At 53.2% G+C, this 13,050-nt stretch overlaps 9 protein-coding genes across 9 annotated transcripts; 6 read left to right on the top strand and 3 right to left on the bottom strand.

The window, feature by feature from the left end:
* Nucleotides 1-108: 108 nt before the first annotated feature.
* Nucleotides 109-546, top strand: GNI_136190 (RNA recognition motif protein; the record flags this gene model as incomplete). The annotated part of the gene is made up of 1 exon (XM_011134112.1): nucleotides 109-546. A coding segment is annotated over one exon (438 nt), but the record flags the coding sequence as incomplete, so codon positions are not given.
* Nucleotides 547-1,080: 534 nt separating this feature from the next.
* GNI_136180 (hypothetical protein) lies at nucleotides 1,081-1,551 on the top strand (the record flags this gene model as incomplete). Its single annotated transcript, XM_011134111.1, has 2 exons — nucleotides 1,081-1,107; nucleotides 1,282-1,551. 2 exons carry the CDS (start codon nucleotides 1,081-1,083, stop codon nucleotides 1,549-1,551), a joined length of 297 nt encoding a protein of 98 aa, XP_011132413.1.
* A 191-nt stretch (nucleotides 1,552-1,742) lies between these two features.
* Nucleotides 1,743-2,138, top strand: GNI_136170 (hypothetical protein; the record flags this gene model as incomplete). The annotated part of the gene is made up of 3 exons (XM_011134110.1): nucleotides 1,743-1,812; nucleotides 1,849-1,940; nucleotides 2,034-2,138. The coding sequence occupies 3 exons, from the start codon at nucleotides 1,743-1,745 to the stop codon at nucleotides 2,136-2,138; spliced, it is 267 nt and encodes an 88-aa protein (XP_011132412.1).
* A 5-nt stretch (nucleotides 2,139-2,143) lies between these two features.
* Nucleotides 2,144-3,141, bottom strand: GNI_136160 (putative SF-assemblin; the record flags this gene model as incomplete). Its single annotated transcript, XM_011134109.1, has 3 exons — nucleotides 2,144-2,482; nucleotides 2,523-2,729; nucleotides 2,773-3,141. 3 exons carry the CDS (start codon nucleotides 3,139-3,141, stop codon nucleotides 2,144-2,146), a joined length of 915 nt encoding a protein of 304 aa, XP_011132411.1.
* A 116-nt stretch (nucleotides 3,142-3,257) lies between these two features.
* On the top strand, nucleotides 3,258-3,551 carry GNI_136150 (putative ring box protein 1; the record flags this gene model as incomplete). Its single annotated transcript, XM_011134108.1, has 1 exon — nucleotides 3,258-3,551. One exon carries the CDS (start codon nucleotides 3,258-3,260, stop codon nucleotides 3,549-3,551), a length of 294 nt encoding a protein of 97 aa, XP_011132410.1.
* A 1,477-nt stretch (nucleotides 3,552-5,028) lies between these two features.
* GNI_136140 (hypothetical protein) lies at nucleotides 5,029-5,617 on the top strand (the record flags this gene model as incomplete). Its single annotated transcript, XM_011134107.1, has 2 exons — nucleotides 5,029-5,482; nucleotides 5,514-5,617. The coding sequence occupies 2 exons, from the start codon at nucleotides 5,029-5,031 to the stop codon at nucleotides 5,615-5,617; spliced, it is 558 nt and encodes a 185-aa protein (XP_011132409.1).
* Nucleotides 5,618-6,073: 456 nt separating this feature from the next.
* GNI_136130 (DNA-directed RNA polymerase subunit) lies at nucleotides 6,074-6,437 on the top strand (the record flags this gene model as incomplete). The annotated part of the gene is made up of 2 exons (XM_011134106.1): nucleotides 6,074-6,275; nucleotides 6,313-6,437. The coding sequence occupies 2 exons, from the start codon at nucleotides 6,074-6,076 to the stop codon at nucleotides 6,435-6,437; spliced, it is 327 nt and encodes a 108-aa protein (XP_011132408.1).
* Nucleotides 6,438-6,926: 489 nt separating this feature from the next.
* Nucleotides 6,927-9,506, bottom strand: GNI_136120 (putative transmembrane protein; the record flags this gene model as incomplete). The annotated part of the gene is made up of 1 exon (XM_011134105.1): nucleotides 6,927-9,506. One exon carries the CDS (start codon nucleotides 9,504-9,506, stop codon nucleotides 6,927-6,929), a length of 2,580 nt encoding a protein of 859 aa, XP_011132407.1.
* Nucleotides 9,507-10,236: 730 nt separating this feature from the next.
* On the bottom strand, nucleotides 10,237-10,881 carry GNI_136110 (hypothetical protein; the record flags this gene model as incomplete). Its single annotated transcript, XM_011134104.1, has 1 exon — nucleotides 10,237-10,881. The coding sequence occupies one exon, from the start codon at nucleotides 10,879-10,881 to the stop codon at nucleotides 10,237-10,239; it is 645 nt and encodes a 214-aa protein (XP_011132406.1).
* Between the last annotated feature and the right edge of the window lie 2,169 nt (nucleotides 10,882-13,050).

The following is a 13,050-nucleotide window of genomic DNA, read 5'->3' as shown; positions in this document are numbered from 1 at the left end:
CCCCGGTATGTCTTGCTCGGAATACCCCCCGCGAGTCCCCCCTCCCCCCCCACCTTCGAACACGTGTGTGTTTCAGGTCCGGTGAAGGACGTGTACTTGCCCTTGGAGTTCGAGACGGGACGGCCCCGCGGATTCGGTTTCGTGGAGTTCCAGCATGCGGCGGACGCACAGGAGGCGCTGCGTGCGTTGAACGACACGGACTTGGACGGGTCGCGCATTTCTATCTCAGTAGCGCAGCACGGACGGAAGACCCCGTCTTTGATGCGTGCGCGCTCCTCAGGTGGCGGTTACGGCCGCAGCGGGCGACGACACTACCGCAAGGGCGACCCGTACTCCGCACCCGATCGTTACGACCGATCGCCGCCCCGGTCCAGGCGATATGAACGCTCCTATGATAACTCTCGCGGTTACTCTTCCGGAGGACGCGACTACAGAGATGGCGGACGTGACGGTGCTCGCGACGGCGGACGTGATGGTGGACGCGACTACAGAGATGGCGGACGTGACTACCGTGACGGCTCTTACGACGACCGACGACGATACTAACCATCTCGTCCAATGACTCAACCACGGCCTCACTAGTCGACTGCCTGGACGACCGTCTGGACGACCACGCGGATCACCACTGCCAAACACACTCGCCAACAGCTGCACAGCAGTTTTGCACCCCACCAATCGTTTGGAGTCGGTCTCTCCCTCGGATGAATCGTTCCTGACGAATTCTTGTTGGACGAACGATTCTCTCCGGCTGAGGGTCTCTCCAACCGAACGGTTTATCCCGGGCCGTCCTCTTAACCAAGCCAAGAAATAATGGTGCACTGTTTTCGTCGTATTTCATGGACTCAATCAATCTGGTATGCCCTCCAAGCTTCGCCACAGAACGTCTCCTCATAGTACCGAGAAGGCCTCGACCGGCTTGAACAAGAGGCTGCGAGCTTAACGGTAAGCAAAAGACCAGAAGAGCGAGGGAAGGGTTTGATGAATCAAAAGGTTTGATGAATCAAAAGGTTTGATGAACCAAGGGCTGTGATGAACCAAGGGCTGTGATGAACCAAGGGCTGTGATGAACCAAGGGCTGTAATGAACCAAGGGTGTGATGAACCAAGGGTGTGATCAACCTCGCAGGCCCTTCCTCGGTGAACGTCAGGGCTCACTTCTGTGCAACGAAAAATCCTGCCAACGCCGCAGCGGCCAAGCAGCGGGGTCGTCTCGAGGGCTCTCAAACAGAGAGAGCCGCAGGGCCTCGGGAGCAGCACGGGGGTCCATCGCAAGACTCTTTAGAACGACTATACCACCGTCGAGCAGTTGCTCAAGCGGCCAGGCGCCATCAAAGACGCTCTACTCGTCAAGGAGGGGCTCGAGTTTCGGCGGGAACTCTTCGAAACCGAGTGCGAGAAAATCCGAGACGCAGGCCGTCTGCTTGAGCAACAAATGGACAAAGCGTTGGCACAGGCAACCTTCCACGACGCACACATTGACCTGAAAAGACCCTCGCCTACCGCCCAGCCCTTCGTGCAACTAGTAAAGCACCAGGATGCTACGATCCAGTAAGCTCTCTTTTTAACCCCCCGCCACTTCCGCAGGGAGCTCCAGTCCATCGTACGGTACCTGCACCAAGTCAATAAAGTCCTCCAAACGGAAAATGCCTCTCTGAGAAAACTGCTTAAGCAAAAACAATTCAATGAACCATCACTAAGGCCATGGACCCATGCGAATAAAAATTAGCCCTAAAACTCCGGAACATGGGCACCAACAAACTCAAGAACAAGGCGTGCAAGAAGTTCCGAGCAGCCAAGCGCAAGGTGATAGAAGGTAATCACAGTGTCACACCCATGTGCATTTTCGCAGAACGCCGTGTCAACCCACGCATTGAGGAACATTTCCATAACTGCCATAAAATCAGTAACGGCGTGCCCGTGCATCCCGTTCACAGACCCAAGGTAAGACCTACCCCTCGCGACGCATCCTGGCGCCTCTCCCCTCCCGACATATTCTTTCCGCGTTGGCTTCTATTCATGACGCGTCTGTTGTAGAACGCGTTTCTCCACCCCAATGACAAGGCAGCAGTGACTCCGCAGAAGGTGATAAAGAGCGGGTACGATTTCCGTTTGACTGTTGCCAATGTCCGATCTGGCTGAGTACACTATTCTACGTGAGCTGTCTTCAGCAGCGCGTCATGGAGAGCCACCGTGTACTGGTTCAGTGCAAGTACGATGTCATCATCAGCTTGTTCGCGCGCCGACCGCTCAGACTCAATGGCTGTCCGCAGTTCGTCCATTTGATTTGTTACAGCTTTCTGAAAGGCTTGTGATTTCTCCTGCAGAGCTTTTTGAAGTGAGACTGCATCCGCAGTCAATTCGTCTAATCGTTTAGACCGCTTGATGCGCTCGTCTTCGAATTTCAGGGAGACCGAGCGCTCTACGTCAACCAGTTTTTCCATAAACGCATTGCTCCTTTGCTCGGCTAGCTCCGGCAGTCGGTTCTACAAACAGAATAATCCTTCTACCCGGTTGGTTACCTACCTTTAGATCGCTGATATCTTTATGACACTCGGCTATTTCCTTCTTCAGGTTCTCCACCACCGTGTCGTCCTCGAGTGCTTCAATTCGTGAATACATATTCGCCATGCGCTCATCGACGCTACGAACTACGTCTTTCAACTGCTCTAGCTTTTCTGTGCAATACAGCTGTACTTTTGTGTTGACGCCATGCAGCTGTGTCTCGAATTCCTAGAAGTGCGGTTGAACAGTATCGAACAAACTGGTGTCTTACCGATGTGATGATTTTGTGGCTCTCCATCCGATCCCTCACTTCGTTGTCCACCTTCTTCTCCAACCCATTGAGAGCTTCTCTAAAGGCGACGATTCGGGATGTTTCGGCTTGTAACTGCGCAAAGGTTTTTTGTTCCACTTGTTTCTCAACCCCCACCAGACGATCGGTGATCTCTGTCAGTCGCGTTTGTCGGTGCAATGATTTCGAGGGGGTGGCGGGCGTGGTACCCGTCTCATTCAGCCCGTGGCCGCGTGATGGGGACCTCAAATAATCGGGGAATGGGACAAATGACGCATCAAAATTGCTGAACGGGCTTTCAGGACGCGGCGCAGTTTTGCTGCGAGCAAATTCATGGAACTGGCTAATCATGCCGTCTTTGGGCGTCGCGCCTGGGGTGAGCCCCGGAAACGTGAATTTCGTCTTCGGCTCCGCACCGGATTCTCCATAGTTCATCAAAAAAAGTGTGTGCACACGTTCTATAAATTATGATAGCTGGCGCTTCGCAGCCGGAGAGGCCCATTTTCGAGCTCAAGAAGTGGAATGCTGTCGCCTTGTGGTCTTGGGATTTGGAAGTCGATACATGTGCTATTTGTCGCAATCATACGATGGATTTGTGCATTGATTGTCAGGCCCGGGCAGATAGTGCGTCGGAGTGTACTTTGGCCTGGGGAACATGCAACCATGCTTTCCATCTTCATTGTATTTCTAGATGGTTGAAGACTAGACAAGTTTGTCCTCTATGCAATTCTAATTGGGAGTTTCAGCGTTATGGACATTAGATTCTTAAGTTTGAACATTACGTAGACTAACAGACCCTGGAACTTGCTGCTCCTGTCCACTGTGTAGCCCACCACGGAGTTCCCTCCCGCACCTACCGCGCTCCCTAGCGCGGTTGCTTTGCTCCGTTTTAATTGGGTTTAAGATAGAGTTGTGAGGGTTTGTGGTCTATCATCTTCAAGGTCAGTTTCCTGGGGAGAAGATTAAGAAGGTTGTTGCGAACGAGAGCCGAGGGCGCTGAGAAGCGCCAGCCTTGTATGCTGAATAACTTCATGACGGCGCCGTTGAGACAGGCGTGGGAGCAGTAGGGGCGGAAGATATGTGTGTGCCACTCCTTGATAGGACAGGCTTCGTCGAAGAGCCAGCAATGTGCTAGGAAGACCTGCGCAAGGGCGATGTGCAGGACCTCGGATGGTTCCGGGTTGTTCAGATGGCAGAAGACGTTCCGTAAGGAGGAAGCAGCTACGGCGAAAAGACATAATAGGTCGCCCATTACGTAATCGCAGCTGCGAAGCATACGAACGCAGTATACACACATCTCTTCCATCTCCCGCGTTCGTTCCTCGGAGACACGTCGAGAGGCAATGGCCCCAGCTACGTAGGAGTAGTACCCACGACCGATCGTCTCAATTAATTCTTCCTCGGTCGCTGTCTCCACGACGTAGTTAATGATCCAACCTATAGCCTGGTTGTCTTCTTCTTCCGGATGAACCAAGACTGTCCCACGTGATTGCGAAACTTCTTGCTTCGACCATCCCAGCCCGGCGCTACATCCGTGACCAGCACACACGTGTGTCGCGCACCCGTGTGTGGCACACACGTGTGCAGCACGCACGTGGTGTGTGGAACTGGAGGTCCCGCCAGAAAAAGAAACCGTGGAAGCAGAGCCCCGTCCGGGCTGCGAACCCGATGAGTATCCTGCAGTCCGCGACGTGTCGCTCCCCAGACCAGATGAACTATGCTCGTCCGCCGTTCGACCGTTCTCAGACGAAGACGTCAGCGGACGCTTCCGCAAACCCTTGTACAGGGCCACTCCGGAGGCTATCATCCACCTCTTTGCTGGACTCACTCGCGTCGTATTGACTCACTCCTGTCCTACTCGCTCACTCCTGATACTGGTCGCCCGTTTCCGTTCCGAGTTCGGAAATCGTGCACCCGCCCGTGTTCTTGTGGGATGACCGGTAATTTGGATTGCGTGCGTGCTCTCTTGTTTGCAGCGGGCGTGCTGCGCGTTTGCTGCAGATGTGTGCGGAAAAGTTGGGTCGCAAACGAAGTCCCCGCGAGATTCAGTCGTATTGGCGAAACGGGTAACCAACGAAACGGACAGCCGGCGAAACGTACAGCAGTCATGGTGCTTGCCGAAGCACTGCAAGCGAGGGAAGGGGTTTATGGCGGGGGGGGGAGGAGGATTGTTCTGCCAGGGAGGAAGATTGTTCTGCCACGAAGGGGAGTGGTGGTTGTAGTTTTTTGAGCTCTAAAATGTCGAGGGCGGTGAGTAGTGTGAGCGGTGGAGGGGAGCTTGCGTTGTTGAGTGCGCTGAAGTTGTTGACGGAGGCGCAGTCCGTGGCGATGTATGCGACTGTGGAGAATGAGAAGCGTTTGTTTAGCGCGGCGGCTGACCCCAAGGTGTTTTCCATGTCTCTATGTGAGAACGGGATGATTGATTTGCGGCAGTGTACTAACCACCACAATCTGGTGTGGGATTGGGCGGAGTCGGTGGATGTAAACCAGCATAAGGTGCGGTACACAGGTAAGGCGAAGGATTGGTGCAAGCTGGACGTCAGTAACGCGTTGGGTCAGAGATTGGGTCGGTTGGAATTGGTGCGCGAAATCGATCGAAATGAACTCAATTTAGAACAACGAATTTATCAAGATCTCAAAAACGCACCCCCTGGCCACGTCTACCATCTTGTCTTCCTCGGTGACGACCCTCGTGAGAGTCCCCGTAACAGCCCTCGTGGCAGCTTCAGCGGCAGCCCTCGTGGCAGCTTCAGCGGCAGCCCTCGTGGCAGCTTCAGTGGCAGCAGCATCCGCCGCAGCTTCCGTGATAGCTTCAACCGGACCTTAAGCGAAGGCCCCCTGATGGCGCAGAAGAGCTGGCGACAAGTCTCCAACCTCTTCCGCACACTCTCCGTACGGAGGAAACAAAACCATGGGATGGAGGATGGAGCAGCTTCCTCGATCGAGCAGCCTTCTCGAACGAGGAATCAATGAACTCTTGACGAGCAAAGTCCGCACCGTTTGGCGAGTGGAGTCCGCACCGTTTGACGAGCGGAGTCCGCATCGCTTGACATGCGGAGAAGATTCTATTTTTTACCATCGTCAGGGCGGTGTGTTTACCAAGTGGTGTGTTTACCAGATGGTGTGTTTACCAGGTGGTGTGTACACGGCCGTTGACACATGGACGTTGACACATGGACGTTGACACATGGACGTTGACACATGGATGTTGACTGAGATGGGGCGGGCTGCGTCACGTGTGCCCCCCGCAACACGTAGGCAGGAGTCGGCTGCTGGATAAAAAATGTCCCTCTTTTGCCCGACATGTCATTGTCTTCTGTCGTTGGGTGAGGGAGGCAATACTGAGATGAAGCTACGTTGTCCATCATGTGTGTATATATTCTCAATTGAAGAGAAGGTGCAGCTTAAGAAATATCTCAATCCGATGCAGCCTGAGGATGCCGTATCGTTGGAGAAAGAGTTGGCAAAAAACCCCAAAACTCCTGGTAAGAGATTGTGTGTGAGATGCCACTTTGTTTGTAGCTGTGTGCCCAGAATGTAGCCACAAAGAAGCCTACTTTTATCAACTACAGATCCGGTCGGGTGATGAAGGCGCCACAACATTCTTCCAATGTACCCACTGTCACGCTCGGTGGAAAGAGGAATAACACGTGTCCCTGCACCCGGCCCGTAACCAGTCTGGTCTGATAGTCGTGGTCTGGTCGAGGGTCTGATAGTCGTGGTCTGGTCGAGGGGCTGATAGTCGTGGTCTGATAGTCGAGGCAAACAGAAATGCTCGTCCGCCTGTACAACTCAATCACCTACCTACACGATCCACCTGTCTGCCCGCACGAGTCACCTATCCACGTGCCGGGTGTTCTGCGAAACAGAACACACCCCAGAACAAACACTTTGGAGAAGATAAATAGGACATGTCGCGATGTAATGGACTCGAGTAAACGATAGCTTGTGAGCCACTCCGCTCACTCCGCTTGTAATTTACTATGCTTGTGTCCACGAAACACCCCATCGTGCCCTAACAAGATCTCTTACGAAGTCAACTGTATTAAGCAAATGCCTCAATCAGATGTATTATGCCCCAGTCAGATGCCCCAGTCAGAAGCCCCAGTCTGCCGTAATAAATCACCTGTTAAGTCCTAAACCAACTGAGACTCTTGGCTGGGTGGAGGTACCGACAAAATGGCCGAAGACAACATCTGGTCTGTCCGGTCTTGGTCTTCTCCCCCTCCATGATCTTCTCCGCCTCCATGATCTTCTCCCCCTCCATGATCTTCTCCGCTCCCTTGGAGCTCTGTGTCTTTCTGGCTCTCCTGGTCGCTTCTCTGGCTCTCCTGGTCGCTTTCGTGGTCCGGCCCGCTTCTCGGGTCCTGCCCGCTTTTTCTCTGATCCTCCCCGCTTTTTCTCTGGTCCTCCACGATGGCCGACTTTTCCGTCTCGACGGCCACCTCTGCTGCTGCCACTTGTAGCCACTCTGCTGCCTGTTGCGGCGGGTAGCTTGTGACTTGTAGCCCTTTGTCTAGTTGAGCTCCAGGTTGGGGCGGTGTGTGATCGTCAGGTTGGGGCGGTGTGTGATCGTCGGGTTGGGGCGGTGTGTGATCGTCAGGTAGGTTGCTGAAGAGGCTGGTGGTGCTGAAGTGTTTTTCTAGTTTGCTAAGTACGTGGTGTGCGTGATTGTCTTCATGGTTGTCATCTTCATGGGCGAGGTCGGGAAATAGGATGAGAAGGTGCTTGATGCATGTTGACAATTGTGAGCCCAGAGCTACGATGATGCATGTGAAGCGGGCCATTTTATCTCGTACATAGCCTAGGTTGCTCCAGAGTAGGCCGCGATTTTCAACGTCCATTTCCTTGTATTGGGCAATGCTGATGCCTAGAATATTTTCGACTACTTCTTTTAGGAAGACGGGATCGTCTTGTAGGATGCTGCCTTTTTGACAAAACTCCGCCAGATTGATTTTAAGCATGTCCTCAACGCAACGCTGCCACTCATGACGCTTCACACATAGTTCACGTAGACTCTTTTCGACCTCACCGAAGGCACGGAACAAATCACGCTCGACCATGCGACTCTGAATGCTATCACCTAGACAACCAATCGCCCACGCTACATTCTTACTTATACGACCAATGCACGGACCAAAGTCTTCCGTCCAACGCACCATCGGCTGGACCACCGCCGTGTTCTCTTCCGCCACACTCGTTTGCTTCGAAATCAAGTCCACCACTTCTAACACCGACAAGTCATACACCGAACGCACCTGCGACGGTAACTCCTCCAGCGACTCATTGTCCAAAGCACCCATCCGCCGCTCTGGGGTGGCGTATGGATTGCTCACCCGCCGCACTTGCTCGCTGGCAACCCCCCATTGCACCCCTCCTTGCGCCTCCGACGACCCCGCTGCCGCCGCTGAACCATAGGCTGAACCACCATAGGCCGGGGCGTCCGCTGAGGCGTGCCCGTCCGCTGAGACGTGCCCGTCCGCTGGGGCGTCTATTGAGACGTTTATGGACGGTCTGTCTCTGTAGAGATTGATTCGCGGTTTGCCGACAGAAAGCGAGCTGTTATCAGAGACGGGTACCCGGGCAGGTGTCTTCGCTCTGGTATCGGTTGGAACCTGCAGCTGCCTCCCCGATGGTTGAGTAGCGGACCGTTCCCGATTAGGTCGTTGTGGTGTCGCAGGAAGGAATGGGAGATGCGCGGTTTTCTTCGAGAGACTCGGTTCGGTGAAGTACTTGCGTATATTCGGGTTTTTGTTGCGGTTGATGGTAACAAGTTCGTTGCCAACTCTTAGGGTGTTGCCCCAGGCGAGATGGTCGCTGCCGATGAAGTTAGCGAACCCGTCATTAAGTACGGCTTCGTGTGTTTCGAGTATGAGGTAGAGCGAAGTGGCGTGGAAGAAGAGTCCTTTGAGGGAGTCGACCATGTGTCTGAACTTGTCATTTGGGAAGCCTCGTTCCACTCGAGCGGCACTTAACAGCAAGGCGTTGGGTTGTAAGAGACGGTAGGCATTTTCGACTTGTTTCCAGATGGCGTCCTTGATATGTACAAATTGGTCGAATTCCATGCGTGAGGAGAGCGCCATTTCTTTGGACACGAGTGTGTTTAGAACCTTCTCATCCTCAACGACGCCGGTATCGAGTGCAATTAGCGGAACAAGGATATTTCCGATGGTGCGCGTTGCCTGTTCAAGATTGCGAAAGAGCGCGTCTTGTGCTTTCTGGCGCATGATCGTTTGAGTCACCACAGTACCCACCAAGTAGCCAGCGAAACGGCCAGCTATGAGTTTGAGTACGCTGAGGGCATAAGGGTCCTTAAGTGTGCTGCTTGTAGGATTGTTGGTAATCATGGTGAAGAAAGCAAGACTGCTCATTCCCGTGGTACCGATGGCACGGCGCTGTGGAAATAAGAACATCACATAGCCCCAGATGCTGCACATAAGAGTGGCGAACAAGACAAGACTCCAACGGACCCAAAAGTTCGTCTTTACCTGACCTGTATGATGACTGATAGAGAAGCCAACCAAAACCGGAGATATCATTATCATCGCTAATGAAGCACCCGCATATCGATCGATCGCCTTATTCAACGCACCCCCACACGTCGCATCCACTATTTGAACACCACTGTATGCATAGTATGTCGCCGCTATACCCAACCGCTCATACACTGGCTTCAGCATCACAGGTGGCAAACATAACAAATTCAACAATGTCATCTGAATCCCACGTCGGTTCTCCGACCACGTCCGAGGAAATACCAGGCGACGTGACAACCAACGTACAGCACCCCAGCGTAGCAACCGTCGCCACCATCGCACCTTTCGCACACTTTCGCCCCCCAATAGAGAAGTTCTATCTCCTGGTCGTATAGAACTTCCTCCTGGTCGTATAGAACCTCCTCCTGGCCGTATTGAATCTCCTGGCCGTGGGACTTCAAACGCCTCCGAATCGCTGCTCATCATGGTCACCTCACGGATGGCGCTCGACATGCGACCAACACTCCGTCTTGTGAGCAACGAGGGACCGCGAGCAGACGGCTTCGCGAACTTGCTCAAACCCGGCACTTCCGGCCGCCCTTTCTGCTCCTCCATCACCCCGCACCTGCCGGAATGAAATTACACCCCGGCCGTCATAACCACGCCTTTTTTCCAACATTCACTGTGCGTCATCACACGCAGACAAAAACACACTCACAGAGACCACGAGAATTCCCGACTCACACCCGGCCCCGACTCACACCCGGCCCCGACTCAGACTCACACCCGGCCCCGACTCAGACTCACACCCGGCCCCGACTCAGACTCACACCCGGCCCCGACTCACACCCGGCCCTCTGGTTGGCAACAACGCTCCCGTCATTACGCCTCCCCTGGTCATTACGCCCGTCTGGTCATTACGCCCCTCTGGTCATTACGGCCCTCTGGTCACCACGGCCCTTTGGATGCGTTATGAGAGCATCCGCTCATGTTTCCAAAATTCTTGAAGCTTCTGTTTCGCGTCATTTTCGTCCTTGAATACATGGCAGAATAAATCATAATCATCGTGGCGGTAGCGAGTTTTCTTAAGTGACAGCCTATGATCGGTAGCAAACTTGACGGCTGGGATGTGGAAACCTGTAACTTGATATAGTGTGTAGCGGCGTTTCCACGGAAGAGGGTGTCTCATCAAACTGGCGAAATCCACTTCGAAGCAATCACCAGTGGTTTGGGAAAGAGTAGTTAAATTGTGAGCTTGACGTCCTAATTGGTATAGTTCATCTTCGCTGGCGTCTTTCAGATCGATACCGGCCCATTTAGCGCTGGCCATACCACGACGAATCATAAGAAGATGTTCTGTTTCATCTCGTGTATGACACTGGAATGAACACGTATCAGGCTTCAGGTTACGAACGATGGTCCTCCAAACAGTGGGAAAACCGAATTCAAATGGAACGGAGAAATAATGTCCTACTAGATTACTCAGTGGATCCTCACCAACCGTACAAAGTATTCTACCGCCCGTATCGCCGCAAGCGACCCAGTTCAGATTATTCCAATCATCCATTGTGGCGTTCCGCATTGGCGACTCAAACGTGCCAGTGATTGCTGTCATGTTTGTAAATTCTGGTGGTAGTCTTAGTGTAGCCAACTGATGTCCCGACACCATCATTTTTTCTTCATCGAAAGGTGACGGCCGGGGATTGGGCTTGCACCTCATGATCCAATCCGACGGGAATCCGACATAACAATCGCAAGATAAGGCGTGTTCGTACCTTACCATTTCGGAAGCACCAAAGACCGTTGCATCGCACTTGTTTGTCGTTGGGTCCAAAACACCATGGTCAACACCATGGTCAACACCATGGCTACGATTATCAGGATTGTTTCGTTTAAGGAACCAGTAAACCAATCCTGTAAGCGCTGCGCCACCTACTGTTGTTACACTGACCATAAACCACGGCCTTCGCCAAAAACTCGGCCTACTCAGAGGTCTGGTCTCAACTTCCGGATCCATGTTATTCTCGCATTCCAGATCAAGGCCACCTTCGTCGTCACCAGGGGGGTAGAGATATTGTGCGGTAGCTAGTACTGAATGCGGATCTTCAATTCTTTCCTTCCACTTCAGCGTCGCTAGCTCACCATCCCAACCGGTCAATGGCGGAACTTGGGGAACTGGAACCACACTATATGCACAGTCCTCACCATTCCCGTACGGACGCACAGAAACGGCCAACGCAATACTTCCATCAATGGCGCACAACTTCGCACACACGTGACCCTTCATTTCAACGCATGCCGGAAAAATAAAATATTTGTTCCACGACATTACGCCTGTTATCCCCTCGGCCGTTAGTCCTGATCTCGGCAGGCTCCGTGACCAGGCACGGCTGGGTGGGGACTACTTGCTATCGTGATGTTAGAGGCTTTGTCCAAGCGCCTTCTTAGCCATCACCTTGTGACAGCCTTCTGCGCACACGTGCCCGCTCTTAGCTCTCCTCCGTCCACTCCAGACCCGTTGACGTAGCCTGTACACCCCCACACCCCTCCAGGCCCTGTAGCTATCGCCCAGTTGAGTTGCGTATAAGCTCGTGGGTGCTTCCGTTATCAACGCTGCCGTGCGCTGTGTCGCGAACTCCGACGCAACGGCGCAAATTAATTGTGCCTTGAGATCGCTGTGTCGGCGCGGGGCTCGGGACAGCAGAGAGTCAGGCTTGCGCCTCCTCATCCAGTCCCCTCGACTCCACGACCGCACAAAAGAGCACTCCTCGATTCCGCCGTGCCAAAAACCATCCTATTACCACCCAGCCTTGTTGTGGCCAGAACCGTCGCCTCTAAGGCACAAATTGACCAACGCCGTCACCAACGCCGTCGCACACCCACAGCCCACCCTTTTGACGACAGCCTTCACGACACACTGGGAGTAAGACGGGCCAGGCACTGAGGAATAGTTTGTGGGAAGTGTGAAGGAGGGATACATTTGTCTGCTGACGGATTTGAACCCGGGTTCAGATGCTCCCGGGGTTTGACTTCATTGGCTCGCAGTCAGTTGAGCTTGCAGTCAGTTAGGTCGATTCTTAAAACAGTGAGTGGTTATTGAGTTCATAGCCCTGTATGCTGTTGCATTTGAGTTGTGACGTCTCGGTATTAACTTTGAAGCCGTAGGTGGTAAGGAATCGTTTGGTCTGGTCATACCCCTTTCCTACGCCCCCCCTTTCCTACGCCCCCCCTTTCCTACGCACGGCGCCAACGGGTGAGAAGAGACATGGTCCCGAGAGGAGGCCTGCGGGGTGCGGACTTCTGGTCATATCGGTTGGTTAGTTATCGGTGGTTATCAGCGGCGATGAAGATGTCGTCTTGGTAGAATCTTATATGTTCGGCAAATGGTAGCTGTTTGAGAATGGTGTGTGGTGGAAGTGTTTCGGTGCATTGGTGGCACCCATCGGCATGCAGTTGTAAGCGTAGTATTTGTCTCGATGTTGGAAAGCGTACGTCCCGATTTGATCGGGCGGTAGTGGTATAGCGTTGAATGCTTTACTGAGGTAGATCCTCGCTAGTAGTGGTTGCTGCACGCCCCATGTTATTATCGGCCAACAGCTCAGAACGTTTGGGAAAACGGCCTGTATCGTCGATGTAGGGCAGTAGTCGTGTGTAACGCGTTCCTTCACGACCCTCGTGGGTAGTGTAAAGTTCGGTGCCGATGGTAGCTCAGATAGTTTGCATTGTTGTAGTAATGGTCGTAGCCAGTGGTCTATGGTCTGTAGTATACTTAGCCTATTGGGTA

Source organism: Gregarina niphandrodes, assembly GCF_000223845.1.
Source record: "Gregarina niphandrodes unplaced genomic scaffold scaffold00036, whole genome shotgun sequence".
NCBI lineage: Eukaryota > Apicomplexa > Conoidasida > Eugregarinorida > Gregarinidae > Gregarina > Gregarina niphandrodes.
This window is presented reverse-complemented; position numbering and strand designations above follow the sequence as displayed.